Source organism: Anser brachyrhynchus (genome assembly GCF_964034855.1).
Source record: "Anser brachyrhynchus genome assembly, chromosome: 2".
NCBI classification, from domain to species: domain Eukaryota; kingdom Metazoa; phylum Chordata; class Aves; order Anseriformes; family Anatidae; genus Anser; species Anser brachyrhynchus.
Window position 1 is genome coordinate 121805758 of NC_137695.1, and position 25152 is coordinate 121830909.

General features: G+C 39.4%; 2 protein-coding genes across 4 annotated transcripts in view; one reads left to right on the forward strand and one right to left on the reverse strand.

Moving 5' to 3' along the window:
- UBXN2B (UBX domain protein 2B) overlaps positions 1 to 1832 on the forward strand; it is a 19694-nt gene extending 17862 nt beyond the window's left edge. The window contains exon 9 of one of the 2 annotated variants that reach the window (XM_080580722.1): positions 164 to 1832. In XM_080580722.1, the coding sequence (XP_080436848.1) occupies positions 164 to 326 (163 nt within the window). In that variant the 3' untranslated portion in view covers positions 327 to 1832. Of the gene's footprint in view, positions 1 to 107 lie in introns of both variants that reach the window. The other variant, XM_080580723.1, reaches the window with a different exon arrangement.
- The window catches only part of CYP7A1 (cytochrome P450 family 7 subfamily A member 1), a 33547-nt gene continuing 8985 nt past the window's right edge, over positions 591 to 25152 (reverse strand). The window contains exons 6-7 of one of the 2 annotated variants that reach the window (XR_013946764.1): positions 18900 to 25120; positions 591 to 11879 (exon numbers count right to left, since the gene is read on the reverse strand). Coding sequence is in view for 1 of the 2 variants with exons in the window: in XM_080580721.1 (XP_080436847.1) it covers positions 24821 to 25120 (300 nt within the window). In the remaining variant the exon portion in view is untranslated. Of the gene's footprint in view, positions 25121 to 25152 lie in introns of both variants that reach the window. The other variant, XM_080580721.1, reaches the window with a different exon arrangement.

Sequence of the window (25152 nt, forward strand, 5' to 3'; positions counted from 1 at the left end):
TTTAATGCTTCACGTTTCGCATGCAAGAAACAAAAAAAAAATATAGAGGCTACAATTATTGGCCATCTGGATAAAATGGAGGTGTAAAATCAATAGGATATATTGAGTGGTTTATGTCAAAATAGAACCATACACAGTTTTCATGTCCATATCCTTTCTACAGGATTAAGGATATTCGAGATTTCATTATCCAGTCCCGTCCAGCATTTGCAACAACTGATTTTGTTCTTGTGACTACCTTTCCAAATAAAGAGCTAACAGATGAAAGCCTGACACTACAAGAAGCAGATATACTCAACACTGTGATTCTTCAGCAATTAAAGTAATGTTACAGCTGTTGGTAAAATACAGGGCATGTGCTGTATTGTCATTCAATGTTTCCAACAGATGAAGAAAAGAAAAAGGAAGGATCAGTGTCTTTATTCCCCCACTTCCACGGTTCAGATTTTTGGGTTTCATGTCTTCCAGCTCTAGCATATATATTAACTTTTTTATTTTACTTTCTTAACATTTTTCAACCCTTTTTCATTGTTAAAATTAAGGTTCCCTGTGTTTGTATGTTTGAAACCACGTCATGTACTAAATGTGAGCTAACACTTTGACTCTTCAGTGTTTTTTTTTGTCGGGGGAGAGAAGCATTTTTCTCAAGGGGGCAGTGACTTTCATATAGTTGGTAAGATTTGCACTATGAAAATGTTTTATGCTGCATTGACAAACAGCCATTTGAAAACCTAGCCTGCAGGTTATGTTTACCTTCCAAACTGTATTAATATTAAAGTGTTCTGTTTAATAGTTTGACAGATAATTAATGACCTATTATAATTTTTGTATATTCTGTTTGTAGTGTTTCATGGTGTAGTATAATTATTTATATTCTTTTTTTATGTAAATATCCCTATATAATTGCTGATGTGGATCAGTATCAGGAGATGCAAAGCTCAGCTTTTGCAGACTGTATAATAGACTGTTCTTATTTGTATTATAGTTCTACTTGTGGTGAAAATAAGTATGCATTTCTTTCTTCTTGAAGTTAGAGAAATGGGAGAGACCACTGTCATCTGAAGAAAGGCTGTGATTTAGAGTTCATGGGAGTAGGTAAACCTGTGGTCACTTTGAACTTGAATATGCAGTTGAACCCTGTGCAGCTAACATGATTCTTCACACGAACCGTTACTTAAATAAAGCCAAACAAAAACACCAAGATGCACAGACACGGAACTTTTTTATGCGGTCACGTGCGTGCACAGAAGTAGGCATGTTAACTGGTCGTGTATTTTTGACCTGAATGTCAGGTCTTTATATTTGGAATTTTGGCCAAAGGCTTTTTATAATACTCGGTGGGGATTTGCTCTTGCAATTTCCATTATACTGATTTGGAGGCTGTATAATTAAACCCGTTAATCTTGGAAATCATATATTTTTTCAATTAACTTGGCCCTACACTACAGTATGCAAGTAGGAATCTTTGTGAGCAGACTGGCTGCTGTGCTTTAATATTTTGCGGATTTATAATATTTGTGGCTTTATATCAGATGAGTGGATCACACTCTGAAGGAGGGTAAATGGGCTGTATCCCTTGTGCCAATATATGTGTTAAAAATACTGTTTTCACTGATTATTTTATTCTGAAAATGTCAACACTTATTTATGCTTAGCTTATCATTGGTCAGTATATTTGATTAATGTTAATTTTTTACCTCAGAATAGGTTTTTGAGTAAATTTTAAATGTGCAGTTGTATTTGAAGTCATTTGTTTTGTAATCTGAATATCTGCATGATTTAATCATAAATCATTTAATGTGCTAAGTAATTAAAGTTTTAAGCTAAAAAGACCACAGACATTTTTTTCTTCCCAATTTATGTTGTGATGAAGTGATTGTGTTGTGTGCCAAAATAAAAATATTTAGAACTAAGCAGAAAGGAATGGACACATACTATACATATATTTTATATACTCGTATTCTCTATATAAGTGTGAGGTCAAAGTCAATGTTGTGAAATCGATCTTGGGCAATGTGTGGTTTAGGCATATTTCAGTTCAGAATATAGGTCCAGTTATATTGCTTATTATTTCCAAAAACTGAAATTAATTAACACTGATGCAGGAAGGATGCTGGTTAACTAAATGATCTCTTATTCCTCTTATGCCAAGAAACACAGCTTCATGTTATGACGTTTGTTTCAAGTAGCTGGTAAATTTTAAAGATCAGTAGCAGCTGAAAGTAACTGAGGGTCCCAGTAGTTGAGATTATTTTGTCAAGCACTAGGAATATGTAGTGGTGCTTGTGTTTAAATATTTCACTGCTTCTAAGGACTTTAAAACCTCTAGAATCTTTTGCCTACTTTCATAACTGTATGCCATGCCTTTTGCTAATGTTAAATCCTCACTCTTGAAACTAACAGCTTGGCATTTTTGACACAAAAGAATTCTTGGAGTAAAAGATCTATGTGAACATGTAGTGAAGGCTGAGGGAGTCTGAAATGTGGAGAAGGAACTTGGTAGATGGTCTTTCTCAGAGCAAGGCTACTGAGCTTCTTGGAAATTCCTTTTAGCTTCCATGAAATACAGGTGATAATGCTATCACTTGTTCTCCTAGGCAGCTTATGAAAGGTTCAGGCTTGAACTCTGCTTGTCTTTCACAGAAATCGTTTATCACACAAGACCCAAATAATCCAAAAGTAAATGTTTTCTCTTTAAAATCTCTCTGGACCTGAATACTTGTGCTTTTTTTGGACACCACTCCCATTTGTATAATCATTTATTCTGGGTAAACACAATCTGGCTTGTTGGTTTGGATTTTTTCAGCAGCATTTTGAGAAGTTTGTAAACATTCTGCCTTAATCTGACTACTAGATGCACTTGTCCAATTAGCATATACTAACAACTATATTGTGCTGCAAATCTATTCAATACTAAATGAACCAGGGAAGAGCTTGTGAGCACTCAGAGGTGCTGTTACTAGCTCCCTGCTTAGTTTCTTGCACTAAGCTAAAGCTTCCGTGATCTTTTAATTGCGTTACTCTGCAGGGAGAATAGACTGAGATGCTCCTTCCCTTTGCTCATGCTGTTTAAGCCTGTGAGGCCTCGGCCTAGGCGTGTGCTGTTCTACAGGCAGATGAGATGGTGAGCGGCAAGAGTCTGCCAATAAGTATTGAATTAGTGTCATGCCAATACCAGTAAGTTTGTGGTGTTTTTATGGGATGTATATAGTTGGAATGGGTCCCTGGAGGGATTAAAACTAGGACTGGTACCGTTTAGCTGATCATCAATGATTTGTAAGTAAACTTCAAAAACCCGAAGATTAATGCAATGATAAACATCAGTAGGCAGCAGCTGGGGTGAACACTTTATAAACTGTAGCAATGGCCCCTCACTGCAAGAAGGACATCGAGGCCCTGGAGTGTGTCCAGAGAAGGGCTACGAAGCTGGTGAAGGGCCTGGAGCACAAGTGCTGTGAGAAGCGGCTGAGGGAAGTGGGGGTGTTTAGTCTGGAGAAGAGGAGGCTCGGGAGACCTGATTGCTCTCTACAACTACCTGTAAGGAAGGTGTGGGGAGCTGGGGGTCGGCCTCTTCTCGAAGATATCTAGCGAAAGGACTAGAGGGAATGGCCTCAAGTTGCTCCAGGGGAGGTTCAGGCTGGAAATGAGGAGACATTTCTTCTCAGAAAGAGCAGTCAGGCATTGGGACGGGTTGCCCAGGGAGGTGGTGGCGTCACCGTCCCTGGGGGTGTTCAAGGAAAGGTTGGACGTGGTGCTTGGGGACATGGCTTAGTGGTGACATCGGTGGTAGGGGGATGGTTGGACCAGATGGTCTTGGAGGGCTTTTTCAACCCTAACGATTCTATGAATCAGATCAAACCGCATCCTTAATGCAGCGAAATGTCAAGTTTCAAATCTGGATCTAATTATACAAGACAATAATAGCCTAAAAAGCCCTGAGCCTGAAAGGCATTGATTGAAAAAGAGTTGGACAACAGCAGGAGAAGAGTGCAGCAGATCTATTTACGCTCCTTTGAGGTTTACAGAGTTGACTTTGTAGCCTGTAAAAATCTGGAAGCTCAATTCAGGTATTTTCAAAGTGAGGTTAAACACATTTTTCAGGATATGAACTATTGGAATGAAGCAACCTTGAAAATCAACTTCTGTATCTTAGGGTTTTTGTTTAATTCTCATTGTGATGCTGGCTTTCTCTAAGATTTGTTTTAATTACAATTTATATGGGTTTTGCTACTGTGACAAGGTAAAATGAAATAGCTTAGTATTTGGAGAGCAATTTAATTGGCCTTTGTTAGATCATACTTGCAGTTAATAAACTGTGATGTACGTTTCATATTTAAAGGCTGGAAATGTTAAGTACCTCACAGTGCATCTTCAGTATTTTCATTACAGACATTCCAAAAAAGCCTGCTGAACTTTAAACTGACGATTAGCAGAACTCGGGTTACAGCCCAGAAGTCACCTTCTTACGTGCACCTCTCCTCCTGTAGTAGTATTCTGTCTAATGTTCTGTCCATGGCTCTGTGGCAGCACATCTGAATGCTAAACAAACAATGTTTAAAAGGCTTTCTCATCTCAAACTGCAAAGTGGGGTGGGTGTTTAGTTCTTGTCTGTTTGCTGGGAGATGTCTGTTCTTGAGTCAAATGTGTGATCTATAAACTTCATGTTTGGGCTCTTTTTTTCTGCAGGTAAGAGAAGATTCTTAGTCCAAACCGCATTAAGGTAAACTGAGTGATTCATTCGTAATGGTGGGATGAAAACTTCCCTTTGGGGAATTATTCTGGAAGAGATGCTATTTAACATTTATAAACCCATCTCAGTCTAAATTAATTTATTGGTGAGATCTTAGACTGTTTGAATACTAATGAGCAAGTACTCCCGAGTGGGAATACCCAGGAGTAATTTTCCCTGTACCATTTTTTCTTGTTGAAGTTTGAGTAGATGGAATTACTTAACGCAGGACTGCAAAGATGGTATTTATCTCAATTTATTCAATTTATTTAATGGATTTTTTGGTGTCTTACTAGTTGCTGATATAAAAATTATTTTAATTGTCTTTTCTAGTAAAACAACAAACCAGAACTGATACTGTTTACTTACTCTACCCCAAAAAATTACCAAATAACTACATTTTGAGGACAAAGTAAGCTTTCTGACTTTCAGATTAAACTTTACTTATTTCATGTTATTAGTTGTCTGCAGGGTTTTGGACCAGTAAAAGTCACAGAACTTCAGGGTTTGCATTGTACATATATTCCATTTCAATGAACTTAATTCACAGCCGTTTATTTTGCAACTGTTCCTAATCAAGTTCAGTTAAATCATTATTAATCAGAAGTTCAGAACATAAAAGTCCTTACAGTCTTTTGTGCTGATTTAGTTAATCCATTTCAGATCAGATTTTAGAAAAAAAAATTTCTGCCTGAATGTGAAGATGTAAGTGGTATTTTTACAGGGAAATTTGCAGCTGATTGAGAAGAACTTAGATAAGGGATTCATTTGTATTCTTCATCTCTTAACAAGCTGGTCCTTGTTAAAATCAGATTTTCCATTGAGACAACTTTGGCTCTGAATACAGATTTTTGCTGCCACTTTTTGTCCGTAAATGAGTACATCAATCCTTGTGAATACTTGTTCTACTTCTGTCACTTTTTCATATCGATTCTCTTATTTTGAACATGTCATATGTATGGTTTCCACTCCTGTAACTGTAAAATTATATTCCTGCATATTTTTATTAAAGCAGTGCTATTTCCCATGACAGTCCCCCCAAATCCTGTAGCATAAAATGAATTGTTGAAAGCAGAAGATTGAACGTAGGTGGATATAGGCAGACGGTTATGTTAAAATGTTTGTCACTAAATGACTTGTTCTTACTCTTACAGTCCAATATTTTTTTTTGGTTTTCTAAGGAATCTTCCTGAATCCTTTTTCCTGGAAACAGCTACAGGTCTTGGACTCAGCTTGGTAACTGTGGTCACCACTCAGGATAGTATAAGCCAGGATTTGGTCCACGTGAAAGCAATGAGTGCTTCATTTGGAAAGATCAGACAATTAGACCTTAAATGGATCTGCTCAGAGGAAAAAGCTGAACCTGAGTCCTATCTTAAAACCATTACTAGGAAAGCTCAGATGTACTACTGAGTGGTACAGGCATATTTAAAGTTTATCTTTTCAGACATTAAAGGGAAGGTCTTTGCATAGTACAGCACGCACCTCACTGGCCATTCCAACTTGATTTTGTTTTAAAGATGCTTTTCTCTCTACACTTCATAAAAAATGGTAAAAATAAAGCTTTGTGCAAGTGGCTTGCAAGGACAGCTAACTCTTCCTGACCTTAATGTATTGCGAATTGGTTTTAATGCAGAGGCTAATAACCCACCATTGCAAAATCAAAAGTAAAACTCAAAGGCCTGGAAACATTTAAGGTTTCATCTGGACTTTTCCAATAGGTCTGGCATCAGTCATAACCACAAAGGAAAAACTGTGCCCTAGTGTTAGGGATATGGCCAGGGGAGACTCCCTGAACATTCCTATCTTGTCCATTAACCATACCCGTCACATGGACAAGGGAAAATCATAAATGAAAGATATTCTTTGCAATACGTTGATTCTAAGGTGTTGATGTTAGCAAGGCCATTTTTACTTGCTGACAGAAGGGTTTGTTTTCAAAGGATTCTTTTTGCAAACTTGGTGTAATTCAGCCTCCGGGTTTCTGTCTGGGTCTCTGTGATCCACACTTCAACCTTCTCTAAGGCAATTACTTAAATAAATCAACCCAAAAAAAACAGAGGAGAGGGGGCAGATGGGTGTATTACTCTGACAAACCTGGAGGCAGTTCGAGCCTAAGAGGCAAAGCAATTTCCTTCAGCAGATGTAGGCATGAGGATGCTTATTTAGTAGGGTCCTGTAACACCTCCTAGCTGGCTGTTCTGCAAGAGGCAGTTTACTGGATCATGGCCGGTACTCCAGGCTGCTGAGCTTTTGACACCCATGGTCTTTCATTCCTGACTATCTACTGGTTGTCTGTGCTGGTCGTTCCTGTTCAGCAGAACAGTGTCTGCAGTATGCCACTTCTTGCAGAAAATTGTAGTGGCTTGCAGGATTCTGTTACACAGGTAGACTGGAAGGCTTCCCAATCAATACCTTTCTTCATCCAGTTTCTTCGGCACAAGACCTCAAGATAAATTAAATTAACACTTAACCTGGGTACATTAAGCAAGTTTGGATTGTCTGATAGCAGTGTCACTTAAGTACTTCACTTACCCTACTTCTATTTGAATTGGTTTTAACAATGTGCCCAGTACAAAACAAATTATGCAGTCTAAATGTTGGTGTCTCCACTATGACTTTCTGGGAAGCTGATGGTAGATAATTTCAACCCAAGGACTCCAGACCTCTAAACTTCTCCTGAGGATAGCTTTCCTTCCTCTTGTCCATGGTTCACTATGGCAAGAAATTTTTTGTTCTTAGCAAATAAAGTTCAGTTAGTCATTTTGTATTCCAGGCTGCACAGGGGCGTTTTTGCTGTTTTTTCTCCTCCCCTCTCTCTTCATTCTGTGTTGTCTCAGTGTTTCACATTTATGTCTGACTATTTATGCTGTTTCATATAATAAAGAATGGTTTGGGTTGGAAGAGACTTTAAAGATCCCCTAGTTCCAACCCCCTGCCATGGGCAGGGACACCTCCCACCAGACCAGGTTGCCCACAGCCCCATCCAAGCTGGCCTTGAACGCCTCCAGGGATGGGGCAGCCACAGCTTCTCTGGGCAGCCAGTCTGTGTGCCAGTGCCTCACCACCCTCTGAGAGAAGATTTTTTTTTCCTATTTGACCACTAAAGGACTCTTAATATATAAGTGCTTCTTAGGTAGTGCTTCTTGTATTCCTGTTGTTGCAGATCTCAGCCTTTGTAGGACAGCTCTCTCTGTTTTCTTGTGCTTTGTGGGATCTTAGGGTCCAAATTAAGAATTAAAGCTTAGGTTGCACGTGTGATAAAAGTATAGAGTAGGTCACTTTGGCAGCAAGTAAATGTGAGAAAACTAGAATCTTGAAAGGACTCTGGAAGAACTTTGATTCTCCACATTTCTCCTCTAGCCTGCACTGACCTCTCCCACACAGTGCTTTTCACTTCTCATTTACACAGCTAAATATTATCCATGGACAGAAAATCCCTTTAAGGTCCATATCAGAGGCTTGAGCCTGCAATGCATACTGCCTATATGAATCTCTGTGCTCCTAAGCAATTCACTAAAAGACTATTAGACTGCCTGTAAGCAGGTGAGAATAATTAACGAGGTTTAATGCTTAGATCCTAAGCTTTTTGAGACTGGCACTGTGTCTTTCCGTGTGTCTGCAGTTCCTAAAAATAGCAGCTGCCTAGTTCTAGTTGCAGTCTTCTGTCCCTACTGCAGTAAAACTTTGGAACAATAATAAACCAATTTAGTGAAAACGTTACTGGTTTCTTCGATTCTGCCTCCTCCTAGTGTCTGAACATAATTGATTGGTATTGCAATAAAATTGTGTTGTTCACAGATCTCCAAGTTAATGCATTGACATATATAGTCTCTAGCTCTGGTGTAGAGGCAGGTAAATACTTGTTTTCTCTGTCTTTCTCTTTTGAAGTGGCAGTTTAGCTGAACCCTTAGAAGTCAGAACATGCCAACCTGGCAAGGTCTGTTTGCCTTAGTTGTCTGTATGGGCTTTATTACCCAATCTACTGCGCAAGCATTGAAGGTAGAGGTGACCTGGAGTTAGTGATTTCCAAATAGCCTTCGCTCATTGCCAAGGCCACCAACAAACACGCACTTAATTTTTTGAACTTTCTTAGAATAGTACCAAATGCAAGCTCAGATAATGCTGCTGGCTCTGTACAAGCACGGGAATTGTTTGTTGAATGTTTCTACAATAGTAATACATCTTTATTATAGAGAAGACTACGTTTTGCTGATGGGCTTAGATGCTTCAGTGAACAAATTAGACTCTTCCATACAGTAAAAATGTGATAGTCCATAATAAGTAATTTTTGTAATATGTTCAGAAGAATTTAAATTTTTGTGTAGTAGCAGTAGCATTGCTATTATAGAGAGATTGTCTGTGGTGGTTATAGGGACATCTTAATTCCTGCAAGGCAGAATGAAAATACCAAACAAAAAAATAAAAACAAAAAAAAAAAACAATCAATAATTATACTATCAGATAGGAAAAACTTATTTGGATTAGGATTTTGCAGACAAAACCAAGCAGGAGATGCCAAAACTGCTAGTCTAAGAAATCAGACTAAGAACCAACTATATTTTGTTTTATTCAGGACATGGTAAGTATTTTGTCTTAATTCCATCAGTAAAAAAAAATTTAAAAAAAAAAATCTGCAAGTAGCTTGCAATTCTTCACAAGAGCAAAGCGTTAGGCCTTCAAGAAGCTTGAATATCTTGGAGACTTGAAGGCCAGGCTTGAATGTGGTAGTTGAGCATTAGCGACGCAGGTGCTAACATCAGTGCAGAGCCAGGCTTTCCTTTCTGGTTTGCCCTTACACAGAACATAGGGACACTGTGCCAGTCGAGCACAGCAAATCAATAGGGGGAGATTTCTCTCTTTCCTTTTTATGCTGTCGTTCTGAGGAACAATTTGTGAACTGTATCGGATATTTCTGCTAGAAAAGCTTCAGCAGATGTGGCAATAAAAGACACTGCTGCCTTATTCCGGCTATCGTAGCACTGAGCTTGCAGTCTGCGCTTCCTGTGCTGAGTATCTGCCCTTTCAGACGTGTCAGGCTTCTTCCTCATGTTCTTGCCTACTTCAGCATCTGTCACTGCAACTGAGGGAGTCTTCTGATAACATATTTTCATTCTGTGCTCTTGGGGTCTCATTTATTATGTTGCACCTCATCTATTTTGCAGCTAATGAGTCTATTTGAGTAATGAATACCAGCCTGAGTAATGCTGTGGTTGGGTGGCTAATTAGACTGATCATGTAGCAATTTATTTTCTGCCTAAAATTTACTTTCTTTAGGAGAGATCACAATATTTTGTATCCCCAGGATTCACCTTCTTTCCGACACCCATTTTTTTGTACGTATGTAAAAAGTCATTTGAAAGACATTTATTGAAGTGGAAGAAACTTGTTGTACTCAACTCAGTATTGCAAAATTGTCATTTTTGATGCAAATGTCATTAATGCATTTTGGTTTCCTCACTGTTTGCTGTTCCTTTTTTGCTGTAGCTAAGCTAAGTTTTTCAAATGAAACGCCTTGAATCTCTTTTGTGTTGCTTCTCTGTTGCTGTTCTGGAGGCATTGATGTCTGGATGTTTCTCAGCCCCTCTCTGTTCAGAATGAAATCCGTTTTGTCTCAAGAGAGAAGTAAAAGGCAGGATTTGCATTGGAAGCATAAACCTTGTCCCTGAGTCAGTGAGCTAAAATACTGTGAAGTGTAGAGGCTCTTTATAGTAAAGTTGTCTGCAAATACACATGGACATAAGAAGTGGGTGCTGTACTCACTGGTGAGTGCTGTGTCCAATTCCGGTGCCCTGAGTACAAGAGAGACCTAGACGTACTGAAGAGAGTCTAATGGAAGGTTACCAAGATGATGAAGGGACTGGAGCATCTCTCCTATGAGGAGAGGCTGGGACTACTCAGCCTGGTCAAGAGAAGGCTCAGGGGGATCTCACCAATGTCTATAAACACCTGAAGGGAGGTGCAAAGAGGATGGAGCCAGGCTCTGTTCAGTGGTGCCCAGCACCAGGACAAGAGGCCATGGGCACAAACTGGCACACAGGAGGCTCCCTCTGAACATCAGGCAGCACTTCTGCGCTGTGCGGGTGATGGAGCACTGGCACAGGTTGCCCAGAGAGGTAGTGGGTTCTCCTCCTTGGAGATTTTCAGAAGTTGCCTGGGCATGGTCCTGGGCAGCCTGCTCTGGGTGACCCTGCTTCAGCAGGAGCTGGAGCAGATGAGCTCCAGGGGTACCTTCCAGCCTCCAGCATTCTGTGATGCTGTGATAAAAATAAAGGACATTGTTTAGCATGAGAGTGGTGGTGGCTGGTTCTTTCTGTAAGAGGTTATTATGGACTTCCCTTTCCCCATTGCTTTTCTGTTTATTGCATCCTAGAACAATTAAAAAAGATACCAAGGGCCTTCCTCTTTCCTCACCATTTTTGACTAAGTGGATAATTATCACCTTTAAGCTAAGGCCTGAGCGCTTTGCCCTTTGGCAGTTTCATCACAGTAATGGGATTTGAGCTGTTGTTGAAGCTGATCTGTCAGCCCATGACACGTCAAAGATTGCAGATATTGCAACCTAGCTATGGGAGAACTTCCTCTTTCAGATGTTTCTTCTTCTTCTTCCTTTTTTTTTTTTTTTTTTTTTTTTTTTTTTTTTTTTCCCCTTCCAGTCAGTCTGGATTGCTGCAGAAGACAGCAGGGGGTGGTTCTCATTTGTTAAGTTGAAAAAAAAATACCAAAAAAAATACCAAGAAAACCTCCAGCAGCAAAAGGTGTGAGCCTCTTGAACCTCTTTCTGTTGAACCTCTTCGTATGAGCACTGCATCAGTTGTGTGAAGCTTTCCCTTCCCTGCTGGCAATAGCAAGAGGAGAGATAAAAAAGGAGGGATGGATGAATCACGGAATAGTTTAGGTTGAAAGGTTCTCTCGTTCACCTGTACCCCAGAGTTCTGCCACCCCACTCTCCATAAAACATAATCTTTGTCCTCCAAAATCATGACTTTATTTTTATATAAGTTTTTGGAATATGACTCAGTTTTCAGTATGATATTAGCAAGACTGTAATTCAGGGTAAAATGTAGTTCTTACCAGGAAGAATTTTCCAGGTGTCTTCAGATTTCTTTAAAATTCTTCCTTTGAACATTATGATTGATGTAATTTCTGCCTGAATTTGGGAGTGAAAAGTAATGATGGAGGTGGATTAGACTTGCACCAGTGAACCTAGAAAGCTCTTTTTTTTCCTTCTCTGAATACAGATCATCTATTGCTCAGTATAAAATCAAATTAATAAAATGATAAGAAACATCTGCAGCATCAAACATAAATATGTAGAAGCTTATCAGAACAATACCAAGAAGTAGTGTTATAAAACAGTCACTGACTTTGCTTTGTGATTAAGAATTTTGTATTCTTTTTCCTGTTACATTTTAAGGTTTAAAAAAAAAAAAAAAAAAAGGATGCAGCTCTGCACGTTCATTTTAAAACATTTGAGCAATGTGCAAGTTGTGCATGTCACTACCTGATTTGAATAGGAAGCCTACCACAGTCATGAGACTATGACTGGACTTGATGACTTGAAGGTCTTCTCCAACATAAATGATTCTATAATTCTATGATTCTGTGTGCCAAAATTTAATGACAGCAGACAGTAATCTCTGCATGGTTTGGTGGATCCACATTTGAGCATACAGCAATGGATGTACAGTTGTTCTTGGAACCTGTCCCTGTATATGTCCCTTGTGTGATTTCAAGTTAATAGATACAAAGCCCCTTTCTGCCTTTATAATAACCGATACAGGGGAGACTTTCAAAAGCATTACATGCTGGTTTCTTTCCTCTGGAAGCTTTAGGCAAAGTTCCTAGTGATGTTGGTGAGATTGGAAGCAGGCCAGTTGCTTGTATTTTGGGGAACTTTCACTCCAAAGCAGTGGCTGGTAAAAGTCTTCAAAAGAAATTGCTGTATGAGTCTAGGTACATATCAATATACAAACAGTAGGAGAAAGTTAATTTTTATGGTTCAAATAGAAAAAGCAGAAGTTTTAGTTACTATGAAGCTATGGAAATATGTCATTTCGGAAAGAGTTGGATGGTAGTCATTCTGCAGATCTAACCTGAAAATACATCAGAACCTTCAGCAAATCAGAACATCATGACAGTCAGCGCTGATGAAAGGAAACAGTGGTGCTTTTCATCTGTAAACCTTTAATTTGAAGTAATCTTGAAATGAATGAGTTTTTTAAATGGGAATAAAACTAGAATGGTTTCATCTAGAATGCATTGAAAGAAAACAATTTTTTATTCCAACCCAAGTGATTCAGGAAAAAAACAAACCATATATAACTTTTTATTTTTTTTTCCCACAAAAACTGTTGGCAGAAATGCTTTGCCAGGTCTGTGCAATCTCAACTCCCTTGGCTTTTCACAAATTACCTGATCTGATGCCTAAACCAAGAATACTATATCTACAGGATTCCCTTTCAGAGGGTAATTCAGAGGAGAAGTCTCCAGGTTTACAATCAATAACTATTGCTCATGTAGAAATCTATCTTTGTTTTAAAAGTCAATGACCAAAACCTAATCCAAAGCCCATGTTTCTTTAACAGTCCTCAAAACTTTGAGAATGGGATTCAGTTCAAAGATTAGGACACTTAAATGTAGGTATCTGCCTCCATGCATTTACCTGTGGGCAATGTGTCCAACTACCATTACAGTCAGTGGAGGTTTAGGGCTTCATTAGGCTGCCAACCCAGAGGCCCCTGAAGTCTTGAGGTCTCTAAGACACCATGAAGTTGACAGATATGACAATTGACTTACAGGATCCACATACCTTTATGAAGTGAGCCTGGAGATGGGATACCACAGGGCATTTGAAATGGCTTTGGATACCTGACTGTCACTCTGGCTCTTGGTCATTCTGAAAACAGCACTTCACACTTTTTTAAATTTTATTTTCCTGTAGTCTTGGGCTGCACAATTTGATGTTTTGTTTTTCAGACTATGTCATAAATTTCAATCTCTCTCTGTATATGTGACACTCAGTTTTTTCATTCCCTTCTTGTATGTTCACCATATATTCATTGCCAAATCTATATTACACTGTAGTTACAAACTTGAAGTAAAGGTTGTTGACTTATTAAAAACACCTGCCTGAAAAATATAATAATTATAGCCATGGATAAGTATAGCAAGCAATGAAAATTCAGTATTCCCTCAGTTACTTCTTGTTGTCCAGCATATTTTTAACAATACAATAGATTGTAATGATGGTTACACAGTGCTGCTGATAGCTGGCATGTGTTTTATTTGGCAGGCTCCATATATATTATTTTCTGGACATTTTTACTGGTAGTCCTCTGCACAAAGGTTCAAGGCTGGTTGACAGTGCAGTTTGGTGTGCTGATCTTTAGTGATATCTGTAGTAGTGGAACACCTTAATAAATGCTGTTCAAGGCCAGTTTCCAAGGCTGAACATTATCACCTAATAACTTTGATCAGAGTGGTCACAAATATTTGCTTAAGTACATGCATGTGAATTCGGTCTGCAGTATTTTATTTACAGCAGTAACTGCTTGGAACAGGCTCTGTCTGAGATCTCATCTGGAAATCTAGGTTCATGGTTTCCACTAAAGTGGTGCTCTTACTGGGCTCTCCTCCTGTTGTACCTCCTGATAGTCCCCCTGTCTCTCATTCCTCCCCTTAACCTTTTGTTCTCCCTTTCTGTTTCATTTCCTAATACAAGCTTACTTCAGTCACGATCATGCCACATTCCTTGCTCTCTTGCTTCCAATCTTGCAGAACAAACCATTTAAAATCTCAGTCTGGAGTACTGCCTAAGTGCTGCTCGAGCTTCCCATCAATTGAATTTACACTTGCTTCATTCAAGTGACACTTCCTCCTAATGTCTTTAGCCAGGTCAAATCTCAAAACCAATACCTCACCCTCAACCTTGGTCACCCATTGCCAGTCTCTGCCACAGTCAGTGGTGCTCCTCTTCTTAAAATGCTGTCTCTGGGCTTCTGCATAATTGCTGTTAAGATACAGCCTTTCCTACCCATCCTCTGGACAAAACATTCACCCAGGTGCTCCTTTCTAGCTCTTTTGTCACTGCTGCAATTTTCTAGTGCTCTCCTGTCCTACTACAATCAATTCATATTTTTTCTGCAAAGGTCTTTTATACTGTGATCCCTCCACTTTTGCTGCCTCCTTCTGCACTCTTTGTAGCACCAAGGATAAACTGCTCTTTTTTCACTTTCGAGTAGCTTCATAGCTTACTCCTCACCTATCTGTCATCTGCTATCTTGTGTTCTAGACCTGACCTGATCAAGATGCTTTCGGTGTTGGTGATGAACTTAACATTAGCCAACCTGCTGGTCTATTCAGACCACTAGCTGGCATGCAGACAAACCCTACCTCATTGTTTCCTTGCCCTCCACTAGACGGACGCTTTTCATCTTCTCTTTTCCTTAGACTGTGACCTCCTTGGGAATAGTGGTTTTATTCTCTGTTTGTATAACTCTTACTACAAAGTCCTGATCTGTGTGGCAATAATAAAACAATGGTAAAAACATTCTGAGTGTGTAGGCCAAGGAATAAGCATGTAACTTGTGCCACCATTTAACTTTAGAAACTACTCCTGGGGTGAGACCAGGCTTGCCCTTCAGCCCTAGACTCTGCTCTGCCTGCACTGGGAGCCTCAGCAGTCAGCTTGGGTACTCTGAATTGCAACCTGGCATCTACCTTCTGGTGGTACAAACCTAACATCAGGCACCTGCAGATAGCTCTGTGGCATAGCATATCACAGAATCACAGAATCATTTAGATTGGAAGAGACCTCCAAGATCATCTAGTCCAACCTCTGACCTAACACTAACAAGTCCTCCACTAAACCATATCACTAAGGTCTAAATCTAAACGTCTTTTAAAGACCTCCAGGGATGGTGACTCAACCACTTCCCTGGGCAGCCCATTCTAATGCCTAACAACCCTTTCAGTAAAGAAGTTTTTCCTAATATCCAACCTAAACCTAAACCTCCCCTGGCGAATATCCACTGTATCCAGTATTTTTGTATCCAGCACTCAGATCATCCGACTATGATTTCTTCAGATTCTACAGAATTGCTGATTTTTTATCATATTATCAAATTTCAGGAAAAGTCATTTGACAGTGTACTGGTATTATGAGTCATAGTTAGCAGAACCCATCTAATTGACTGTTGGTTGCATTGTTAATGGCTTCCCTTATCATTTTTAACATCATCTTTTAGCCCTTATAAGAACATTATTCCTTGGTTTAAGTTCTTCTAGCTAGGAAATAAAATAGCAATGAGATGAACCAGTTCAATGTGGAGGGTGTGTTTTCAGATAGCCTCTCCTTGACTGTTCACCTTTCCTGAGGCTTTGCTTACTTGGGTAGAGCATCCAAGCTGAAATGCCGTGTAAAGTAGAGAGGAAGCATTTCTCCCTCTGCTTAAGGAGCAGTTAGCCTTAAAGAGAGCAGAGCTGAGATCATGGTAGGTCAGCAAGGCCCGAATTACCTCCTATCTGTTAATGCAACCCTTTGGCACAACTTTTATCACCCTGTGCTTCAAACCAGTCCTGCAAATTCATGGTGGTGAGTGATAAAGCTTTTGGAGGTAGTAAATGTTCATATCTGTCCACAATTCTCTTGCAGGCTCTGATTTACCTTCATGCAGTGTGTCCACAAGCACCTAATGCTAGGAACGAGGACTCTTAAAAGCCACCAGAACCTCACAGAAAAAACACTTGTTTTCTTGAAAAGGGCCAGTAAGTTGAACACCTCTGAGAACAAGTTGATGGGGTGCCTTATATAGATCCTGAGGAAGTTCCACTGCCATTTGCCATACTCTCATATACTTCTGTTGGCGTTGTGGGGCATTTACTCATGACAGAAAGCTAAAATAGGCAGTCTTTTCATCTGACCTTTGCCAGCCTATGATCTTCTGATGTTCTCGTGAATGTCTGTAAGTCTTGAGTCTGCAGCTATTGGAGCCTGTGAGACATCTAATCCCCTTCCAATCAACTATTACATAAACGCTTCTGAAAAATAATTACATGGTTCTTCACACTGAATTGTTCCCAAAACCAGAGTGATTTAATCAGCTAAGGTGTTTTAGTCTTTCAAAACCTCTGTGGGATCCATCTGTCTGAATTTCAGAAGTGGCTGTTATCTTTAAAAGATAAGTAGAGACTGATGAATTATGTAAAATGGACTTTTAATTTTAAAAATCGGTGGCTCTTCAATAATTGCGCTGAAGTTACCTCTCTCTCTTTTCATGACATGTGAACCACTGAAGATTATTTGATTTTGATCATTTGATTTTAAGTGTGTCTCATAGAGCTGTCTGTCTTGGCAGAAAACAAAGTAATGTCAACAACAGTTAGCAAGACAGGTATTTACTTTGACAGTAGTCCATTTAATAATATGTAACCTCTTTATTGTTTAATTCTAAGGTTATTGTGAGGCAATGACTGCTTTTACCACCAAACCTCCTTATACAGCTGGCTAAAGAGGGACAGACCATAGCCATAATTATGCTCAAGGCCTCTCTGCGAGCTGTTTAAGTGTGTTGACATAACTGCAGTTATTGTGGTGTGAACGAGGGCAGATCTTGGTGCTATGTTCAGGCTGCCAATTACCCTACTTCAGCACTCTGTGCAGATCATAAACTGATGATATAACTGATGATCATTCAGTGGATGCCTATCTATCCTGCTTCAGCTATCTGATTACACTAAGACCATGGACAGTATCTTCTGAAGCATGCTACTGACAGCCAAGCTGTAATTATCAGGAAAGCATATTTCATGCTTTCAGAAAGAATTATCCCGTGATTTCTCCCTTTTTGGCTTCCTCTTCTTTTTTTCTTTGGAAACTTGCACGAAAGGTCTTGTAATGTAAAGACTAGCTTATCGTGTAATCTCTACATTAAGATCAAAGAACAGTTTAAGACCTTCATCCAGGATTTCAAAAATCCTAGCTCAAAACTGCAGTCATTGAAAACACTTGTTATGTTGAAGAGTGGCTGACTGAACTTAGAAGCAGCACTGTTAATAGGCACCTACCGTTCCTCCTTTGTCTGAGCCCAGGAGTGATTATTTATTTATTTATTTATTTATTGAAAAGAGCACCTTGCACACAGCTTTGACCCTCAGACCATCAGGTCTCAGAGATTGGCTTCACACACAATGCACTAGCAGCTTCTTCCATTTAAAATTTGGCTAAGATGGTCTTAGATTCATCCTGCCAAGCAGTTCCAGGCTGAACCTGAACCTTGAGAAAATCACCAGTGTGCTGCAGCTCCCAAGGGCCAGATCCCAGCCACCTAGAGCCAAAGCTACCAAGACCCGTGGGTGCTGCATCCTCCACATCCCAGGCGTGCCACTACCACCTCCAAGTGTGGCTGCTGCTGCTTCATGCCCACTCTGCTGGAAAGGAGCTGGTTCAGCCTGCCAGAGACGGTTGACTGGCCAAGCTAGTGTTACCTGACCTTTAGCATCCAGCAAAGGGTTATCAGGTGTAATTTCTCTGCAGATGACTCCCAGCTGGTGAATAGCAGCAATGGCCAGCATGGTTTCAGAAATGTAAAACTGTCTTTTTCTGATAAAGTGCCTTGTTACTTTAGTAAGGTCATCGTGTCACTTCCAGGAATTCCACCATGAGGAAAGATTTATTTTAGCCTAAAAACTGTAAAACATTTTCTCTGTCTTGCTTCCACCTCTTCAACCAAAATGCCTCTTTCTGCCGGGTTATACACCACCTGCTCCCATTCAGCTGCCTGTGTCTTGCTTCTTATCCCAAGATAGCTCTGCAGAGGCACCTACCAAGCCCTATGCAGAGCTCATCTGGGTCCAAAAAAGCTTGTGCCCTTAAAACCCCTTGGTGTGTACCAAGTGCTTGTGCCTCCCTCAGGAGGTACCCTCACTTTTACTCACCATGGTTAGAGTCTGCCCTCAGCACGTGGATTTGATTCCCTCATCTACCTCCGGGACTTCAATCCCATGTCAAAACTGAATAGTTTCTGAGCTAAGAGAGGACTTTCATTAAAAGAGTACAGGTTGGGAGACATGCAAATCATCCTGCTCAATTTGTTCAGTTTTTCAGAGAAAATCTACCACTGGGAAAAGCAGTGAATGCCTGAGCTACCCTGATGGTTAGGGTTCTCACCTGGGAGGTGGGGTCTCTGCCTCCTTTCTGCCCATATCTCCTTCTGCGTAGTAGATAGGTAGTGTGAAAGACTCAAAGACTCACACAGCACATGGCGTAGGCTGCCTCCTTCACACCAGCCTGGGTCTGCACAGTATTTTTCTAATTGCTTGTACAGTCTTTCATCTTGCCTTTTTTTTTGGTCTGATATCTTAAGAAAAGTATTGTTGTTTGGAGAGGCAGCACACAGAATTGCCCTGCTATAACTTTGTGGTGTCCGTGACCCTGGCAAGGCAGATGAGTATTGATTGCTGAAGTATTTGATTACATTAGCTGAGGCATAGCAGCCACAGACTTTGTACCGTTTTCTCCCCTCACTTGCATCTGGGTGACCCTGGTAACAGAGGTTTAAATGAGGTTAGAAAAGTAGCGGTCATGGAAGGAAACGAATATACTTGCATATTAGCCAATACTAAAAATAAAAATTAAAAAAAGAAAAAAGAAAAAGGAAGGAGAACTGTTCAAACATTTCATTTGCATCTCTTTTGTCACAAAGTGGGGAAAGTGCTCAAGAGGTTATCCTGGATCTTTTCAGCTTCATAACTCTAGGTTAACATTAAAAATTGGCATTGCTCTGCAGAGTCCTCTGAAGATATGCTGATATGCTCCTTATGTTACAGGAGTTCAGAACTGGACAAGAAGAGCTGATCACCTCTCTTGTTTTATATTTCTTACCCAGTGAGTACCAATTCACAGCTTGTGGGTCCAGATGTCCATTGAGAATTCCTACCCCAGCAAAAGAGCGGTGATGGGAAGTTGAATGGCAATGGCCATGCTCCCACAGGAATTTTGGCAGGAGCACTTAAGCCACCCCAGTGGGACCCTGTGTATGGTCTGGCTACAGTTCTGATTTCTACCGATATGCAGTGAGTCTGCAGTTAAGGCATTGCACTTGGGTGGGATGGGTATATGGATTCTCCTGCCTGCTGTGATTTGTTAGATGGTCTCATTGCCTCTCATGGTAAATCTTTAAATTAGCTCTGTGGGAGAGGTGTACAAAATCTGTCCGTTATTATCTGCATTACTATTATTACAAGATAGTTGTGTTGCATGAACTAGTGCCAGGATTTCTCTTTTGGAAGTAGTCTCCCCACATTCCTAATGGAATGAGCCTTCATCTGGCTCAGGTACCTCAGAGCAGTAGATGGTTGTGAGTCAGATTTATTGTAAAGTCTTTGTAGAAAGGCTTGAGTGCAGGATAGATCATTAGCCTGCACTTGGAGCTATGTCTATGAATGTTCTTGCTCTTAATAGGTTTAAATCAAGTGCATAATATGAATGAAAGGATGTGATAGGAGAAAAAAGTGGAGTGTTGGAATTTTCTTCTAAAAAAAACTCTCTCCATTTTTCTTTCCTTTTTTTCTTCCTTTTTTTAAAAATTATTTATTTATAAAAGCATAGACCAATAACAAAGGTAAAATACAAAACATTTGCATAATATGACATGTTTGCTTTAAATCCCATAATGAATGTGGATGGAAGTCTAAAATAAAATCCTAGTATATATATATATATATATGTAATTTGTGGTTACGGCCTGTGAAAATATTTCTGATAAAACTTAAAGATATAATCTTCTGATTTAGATTAAAAAGGACATATTTACACACCTTTATAAATAGTTTATAGAAAGATGAGCTGGCTGGTTAAAAAGAATTTGGCTAGAACTTGATGGTGTCTTTACAACATAGCCAGACCCTAAGCAGTTTGTGGACATTGCCAACCCAACTCTAAACAATTCGTATGGTCATAGACCTTATTCACATGACCCTTATTCACGTTTGCTTGTTTGTTTTTTAACATGGTACTACTATGCTCAGTTACACTAGCATGACAAAGCCAGCTGGAGGACCCATGTCTCACCGTTCACTTTATTTGACATTAACTGATTTCCAATTCTCGATGGGAATAAAAGTTACAATCTAGATTGGTATTGGCTTTCGGCCTAGAATGACTATGTAGTCCTGGGAGGCCTAAAGAGCTAGTCTCAGCTAGTCTCAGACTGGACCTTTATCCATGTGCCAATGGAAGCTGGACATTCATTCACATCTGTCTCACATTTCTGGCCAGCGTAGCCAGACAGACAGATGCTGGAGAAGTTAAATCCAGATACATTACCCTCCTGTAAATCCTGAAGCACGTTTGCAGGTAGCCTTTCCTACTAGAGACATCGTTTCATGAGTTCTCCCATTCTTACAGGTATTGCATTTTGATAAGGAATGCATTTTCCCTCATTAACACAAGGTTTGCAATCATCCATCCACTGTTAAATAAGTTTCATGGACACAGTTCTAAGATGGACCATAATACCTCAGACACAAAATGTCTTGGGAGTTCTCCTGTCCATTCCTTAGTCATATCTGGCTTGGCAGGAGTATCTCTCTTTTGTATTACTCTTGGGTTTATAAAAGTTTCTTTGAAAAAGAAAGCTTTTACTTTCCATATTGCAGTAAATAATTTTTAAAGCAAAGTTTTTCATCATGTGCATCAATATGTATTACAAATAAAACAGTATAGTTATTTTAATTGCAAATAGAGTTTTAAAAGTAGCAGTTTAGATTATTTCCATTGGAAATTCATAGGGATTTATGCAGGTTGCAATGAAGCACTTTTTGTTCTAAAATGTCAACAACAATTTAGCATTGGCTTCAAAACCAAACATAAATTTGTAAATAGCAGTCTAGTCAGAGAACCTTACAATTTTTATTTATGTATTTGGTCTTCACTTTCTTGGTGCAAAATTAGCTGAAGGCTATAGACAAAGCCTAACTTATTTGTAGCATTTATCTTGTACATTCTGAACATTAAAGACTGATCAAATCCTCACTAAAACAAACAAAGAAAAAGAAAGAAACACACAAAAAAATCAAACAGAAACTGAGTTTCTTCTTATATGTCTGCTGCAATGAAAAATGTGGATGGTTGCCTCTAACTGAACTTGTAGGCAAAATACTAAGGTGTCTATGAAGGGACTGAAGGACCAGATAGACTGCACCTATTTATTTCCCAGTACCCTCTGTAGATCTGTCCATGTGGCAAGTAGCCAGAATGAATAAAAAAGATTTATTGGCAGATTTATTGGTTTAAGAGAGTGTGTTTCAGAGTCCTAGGAAGGAAAACAGGCATCTGACCTAATGCACACACTATTGGTATAGTAAATGAGATTGGACCAGTGAAGCAAAGCCCTGAGAACATGTTTCCAAGGGATCAGGCTTGTCATACAGCAGGGGAAGGAGGAAAAAGTGCCAAATAGTCACAGAGATGCTGGCTTTATGTGCGGTCTCTGAGGGCATTAACTCTTGGGGATACAGTCAGTAACCTCCTCACAATGTTCAGAACCCAATTTTAATCATCCGGGTGAATCCTACGGTGTTTTCCGCACTACTTCTCTACTGTTGTTATTCCTTGGGTAGCTAAAGTCAGGTCAGCTTTAGGAGCCACTGAACACTTTGATTTCTCATAGATTAAGCGAGCTGCAAGAAAACATTAAACCATAGTCAGAACAGACTGGAACAGTCAGTATGAAGGAGAAGAGAGGATATGAAAGAAGTTTAACTTTCCAGGGAGCATGGAATTAATTTAGCAATCTTCTTATCTTCCATTATCTACTGTTGCAATTCTGTTTAGAATGCATTTTCATCAAGGAAGGTTATTTTACTTAAAACATTGCACACACTTGCTACTCTCAAAAACAGTAGTTTTAGAAAGGATTTGTTTAAGAAAGGAGGAGTAGATACTCTAATGGTAATAATATGTGCCAGGGCATATGTAATTATGATAATGTCAGGCTTTCGTGTGTTCTCTGAGTCAATACTAACTTACAATGAATGTGCTGTAATTTATATAAATCATACAAAAACATAATTCACAGAAGTATGAAAAGAGGCTGTACCCAAGACTGGGCACTTCCCTTACCAAGAGAACCAAACTAATAATTCAAAGCCACTTTCATTATATCTAATTGTTTAAATGTTATAGATACAAATGGCAACAATGTAGTGTTCTTTGTTCTCTTTTGAAATTGGAAAAAGGTTAAATAAATTTACAAAGGTAACACACGGGTAATAATCACACACTACAGAATCTTTTTCATTGCCTTTGAATATTTAGCACAGTGGATAGTGAGAATAGAAACAGATGCATAATATAAAGCAGCTCCCGGACTGGGTCCTGGTAAAATTCCATGTTTAGGAAGAGCTTTATCAGCTAGATTAGAAGTCCTGCCAGAATGTGAAATTTTAAAATATCTAATAGCTCTGTATCTCATCTTCTGTGATGAGGCTAACATTTGATTCGAGGACAAAAGTTCAGATCATAAATCCTTAGAAGCATACAAAAAATAGGATAACAACAATATTTTAAGTCCATTTGTTCTTTTCATTGGCAGATAATAAGAAAACTCTTTCTTTCAGCCTGAAGATGTTTCATTAAAACTGGACTTGTGTGACACCCATCCACCATTTGCAGCAGAAAGTAACAGGATGTTACAGAGAACCAAATGATATGTCTGAAATGATTGTTCTCACAGACATGACACCACTGAAAGTGAAATGTGTGGGCATATCCATAGTAGCTTTAATGGAATTAGACTAGGAAGATCTATGGAGTATGACCAATGGAGGTCTATGGATATACGGAATTTAGAGAAGGGTGCAAAATAGCACTGGTGGTTATTTACTTATCTCCGTATTGGCAACAAAGATGGTGAACGATCTAGAGGGCAAGACGTATGAGGAGCAGCTGGGGCCCCTTGTTTTGTTCAGCCCCGAGCAGAGCAAGCTGAGGGGAGGCCTCATGGCGGCCTGCAGCTCCCTCACGGGGGAGCGGAGGGGCAGGCGCTGAGCTCTGCTCTCTGGGGACAGCGACAGGACCCGAGGCACGGCATGGAGCTGGGACAGGGGAGGGTCAGGGTGGGTGTTAGGGAAAGGATCTGCACCCAGAGGGTGGTCCTGCACTGGAACATGCTCCTCAGAGTAACAGTGATGGCACCAAGCCTGCCAGAATTCAAAAAGTGTTTGGGCAACGCTCTCAGAAAAAACGGTCTGATTTTTGGGTGGTCCTGTGTGGAGCCAGGAGTTGGACTCCATGATCCTTGTGGGCCCCTTCCAAGTGGGGATATTCTACGATGTTTGAGCTGGTTAGTTTAAAGGTGGCTCAGGTGGCTTGGGATGAGTGCATAAAACTTTGAGAATGTTAAGACATTAAAACAACCAACAGTCTAGAGAGGCATTTAATGCAGACAATATCATTTATTGTAATACATTTAAAACTTTCTGAACAGAAATATATATTACAATGAATATAATACAAGTCTTGCAGTTTCACTAGAACGTGAAAGATTTTGTAGATTTTATTCAAGTCTTTTCTAGTTTTTAATAAAAACATAAAGGTACTTCCCCAGGAAATTCTCCCCTCCCCCAGTCTGCCTTTATACTATAAAAAATTTTATTTCACCCATGGTGAGAACCCTCCACCTCCAACATTTCAGTTATAAAAATGAGTATGTTTTAACTCCTGTTCAATTTTTATAATTACTTTGAACTACCTGATGAAATTTTAACTATATTACTCTGTGAAGGTATTTGCTGGCAGAAAAAAATGAACTATTGTACACACACAATTCAAAGTCATAACTTGCATTTTAGAATGGTTGGTAAAAGGAGTAACTTTTGTACCAACACCATGCATTAATCCTATTGTCTGGTACCATAATAGTATTATGTATTCTCTATTATGTTGATGAAGAAGCATCTTCCTATAGATTTTCCCCTGAGACTTGCAATGTTTCATTTGCATACATACATAATATATATACAAAGTATATGTTATATAGTGTATTTATACTGTACACAGTTTATAAATATAATAAAATATACATATATTCATAGACATTTCAGTCTATACCTGAAATCAATGTCATTGGATGGTTGCAAAATCCCCAGTCCTGCACGGGATTGATCTAAAGAAGGACATTGTACGTTATTGTCCACAAGTTCAATCTCAAAGTATGAAAATACCAAAACCAAAAATTGTTTAATTTCATGGACAGCAAATAACCTGCCAGGGCATTTTGCTATTCCTGTCCCAAATGGCATATAATAATACTTCAACTTGCGACCATTGCGGTAGAAGTCAGTCTTTTCTTCTCCATTCTCATTGAGATAGCGATCGTATTTAAATGTCTGTAATAAAACCCACAAAAGAGTTAGTTGAT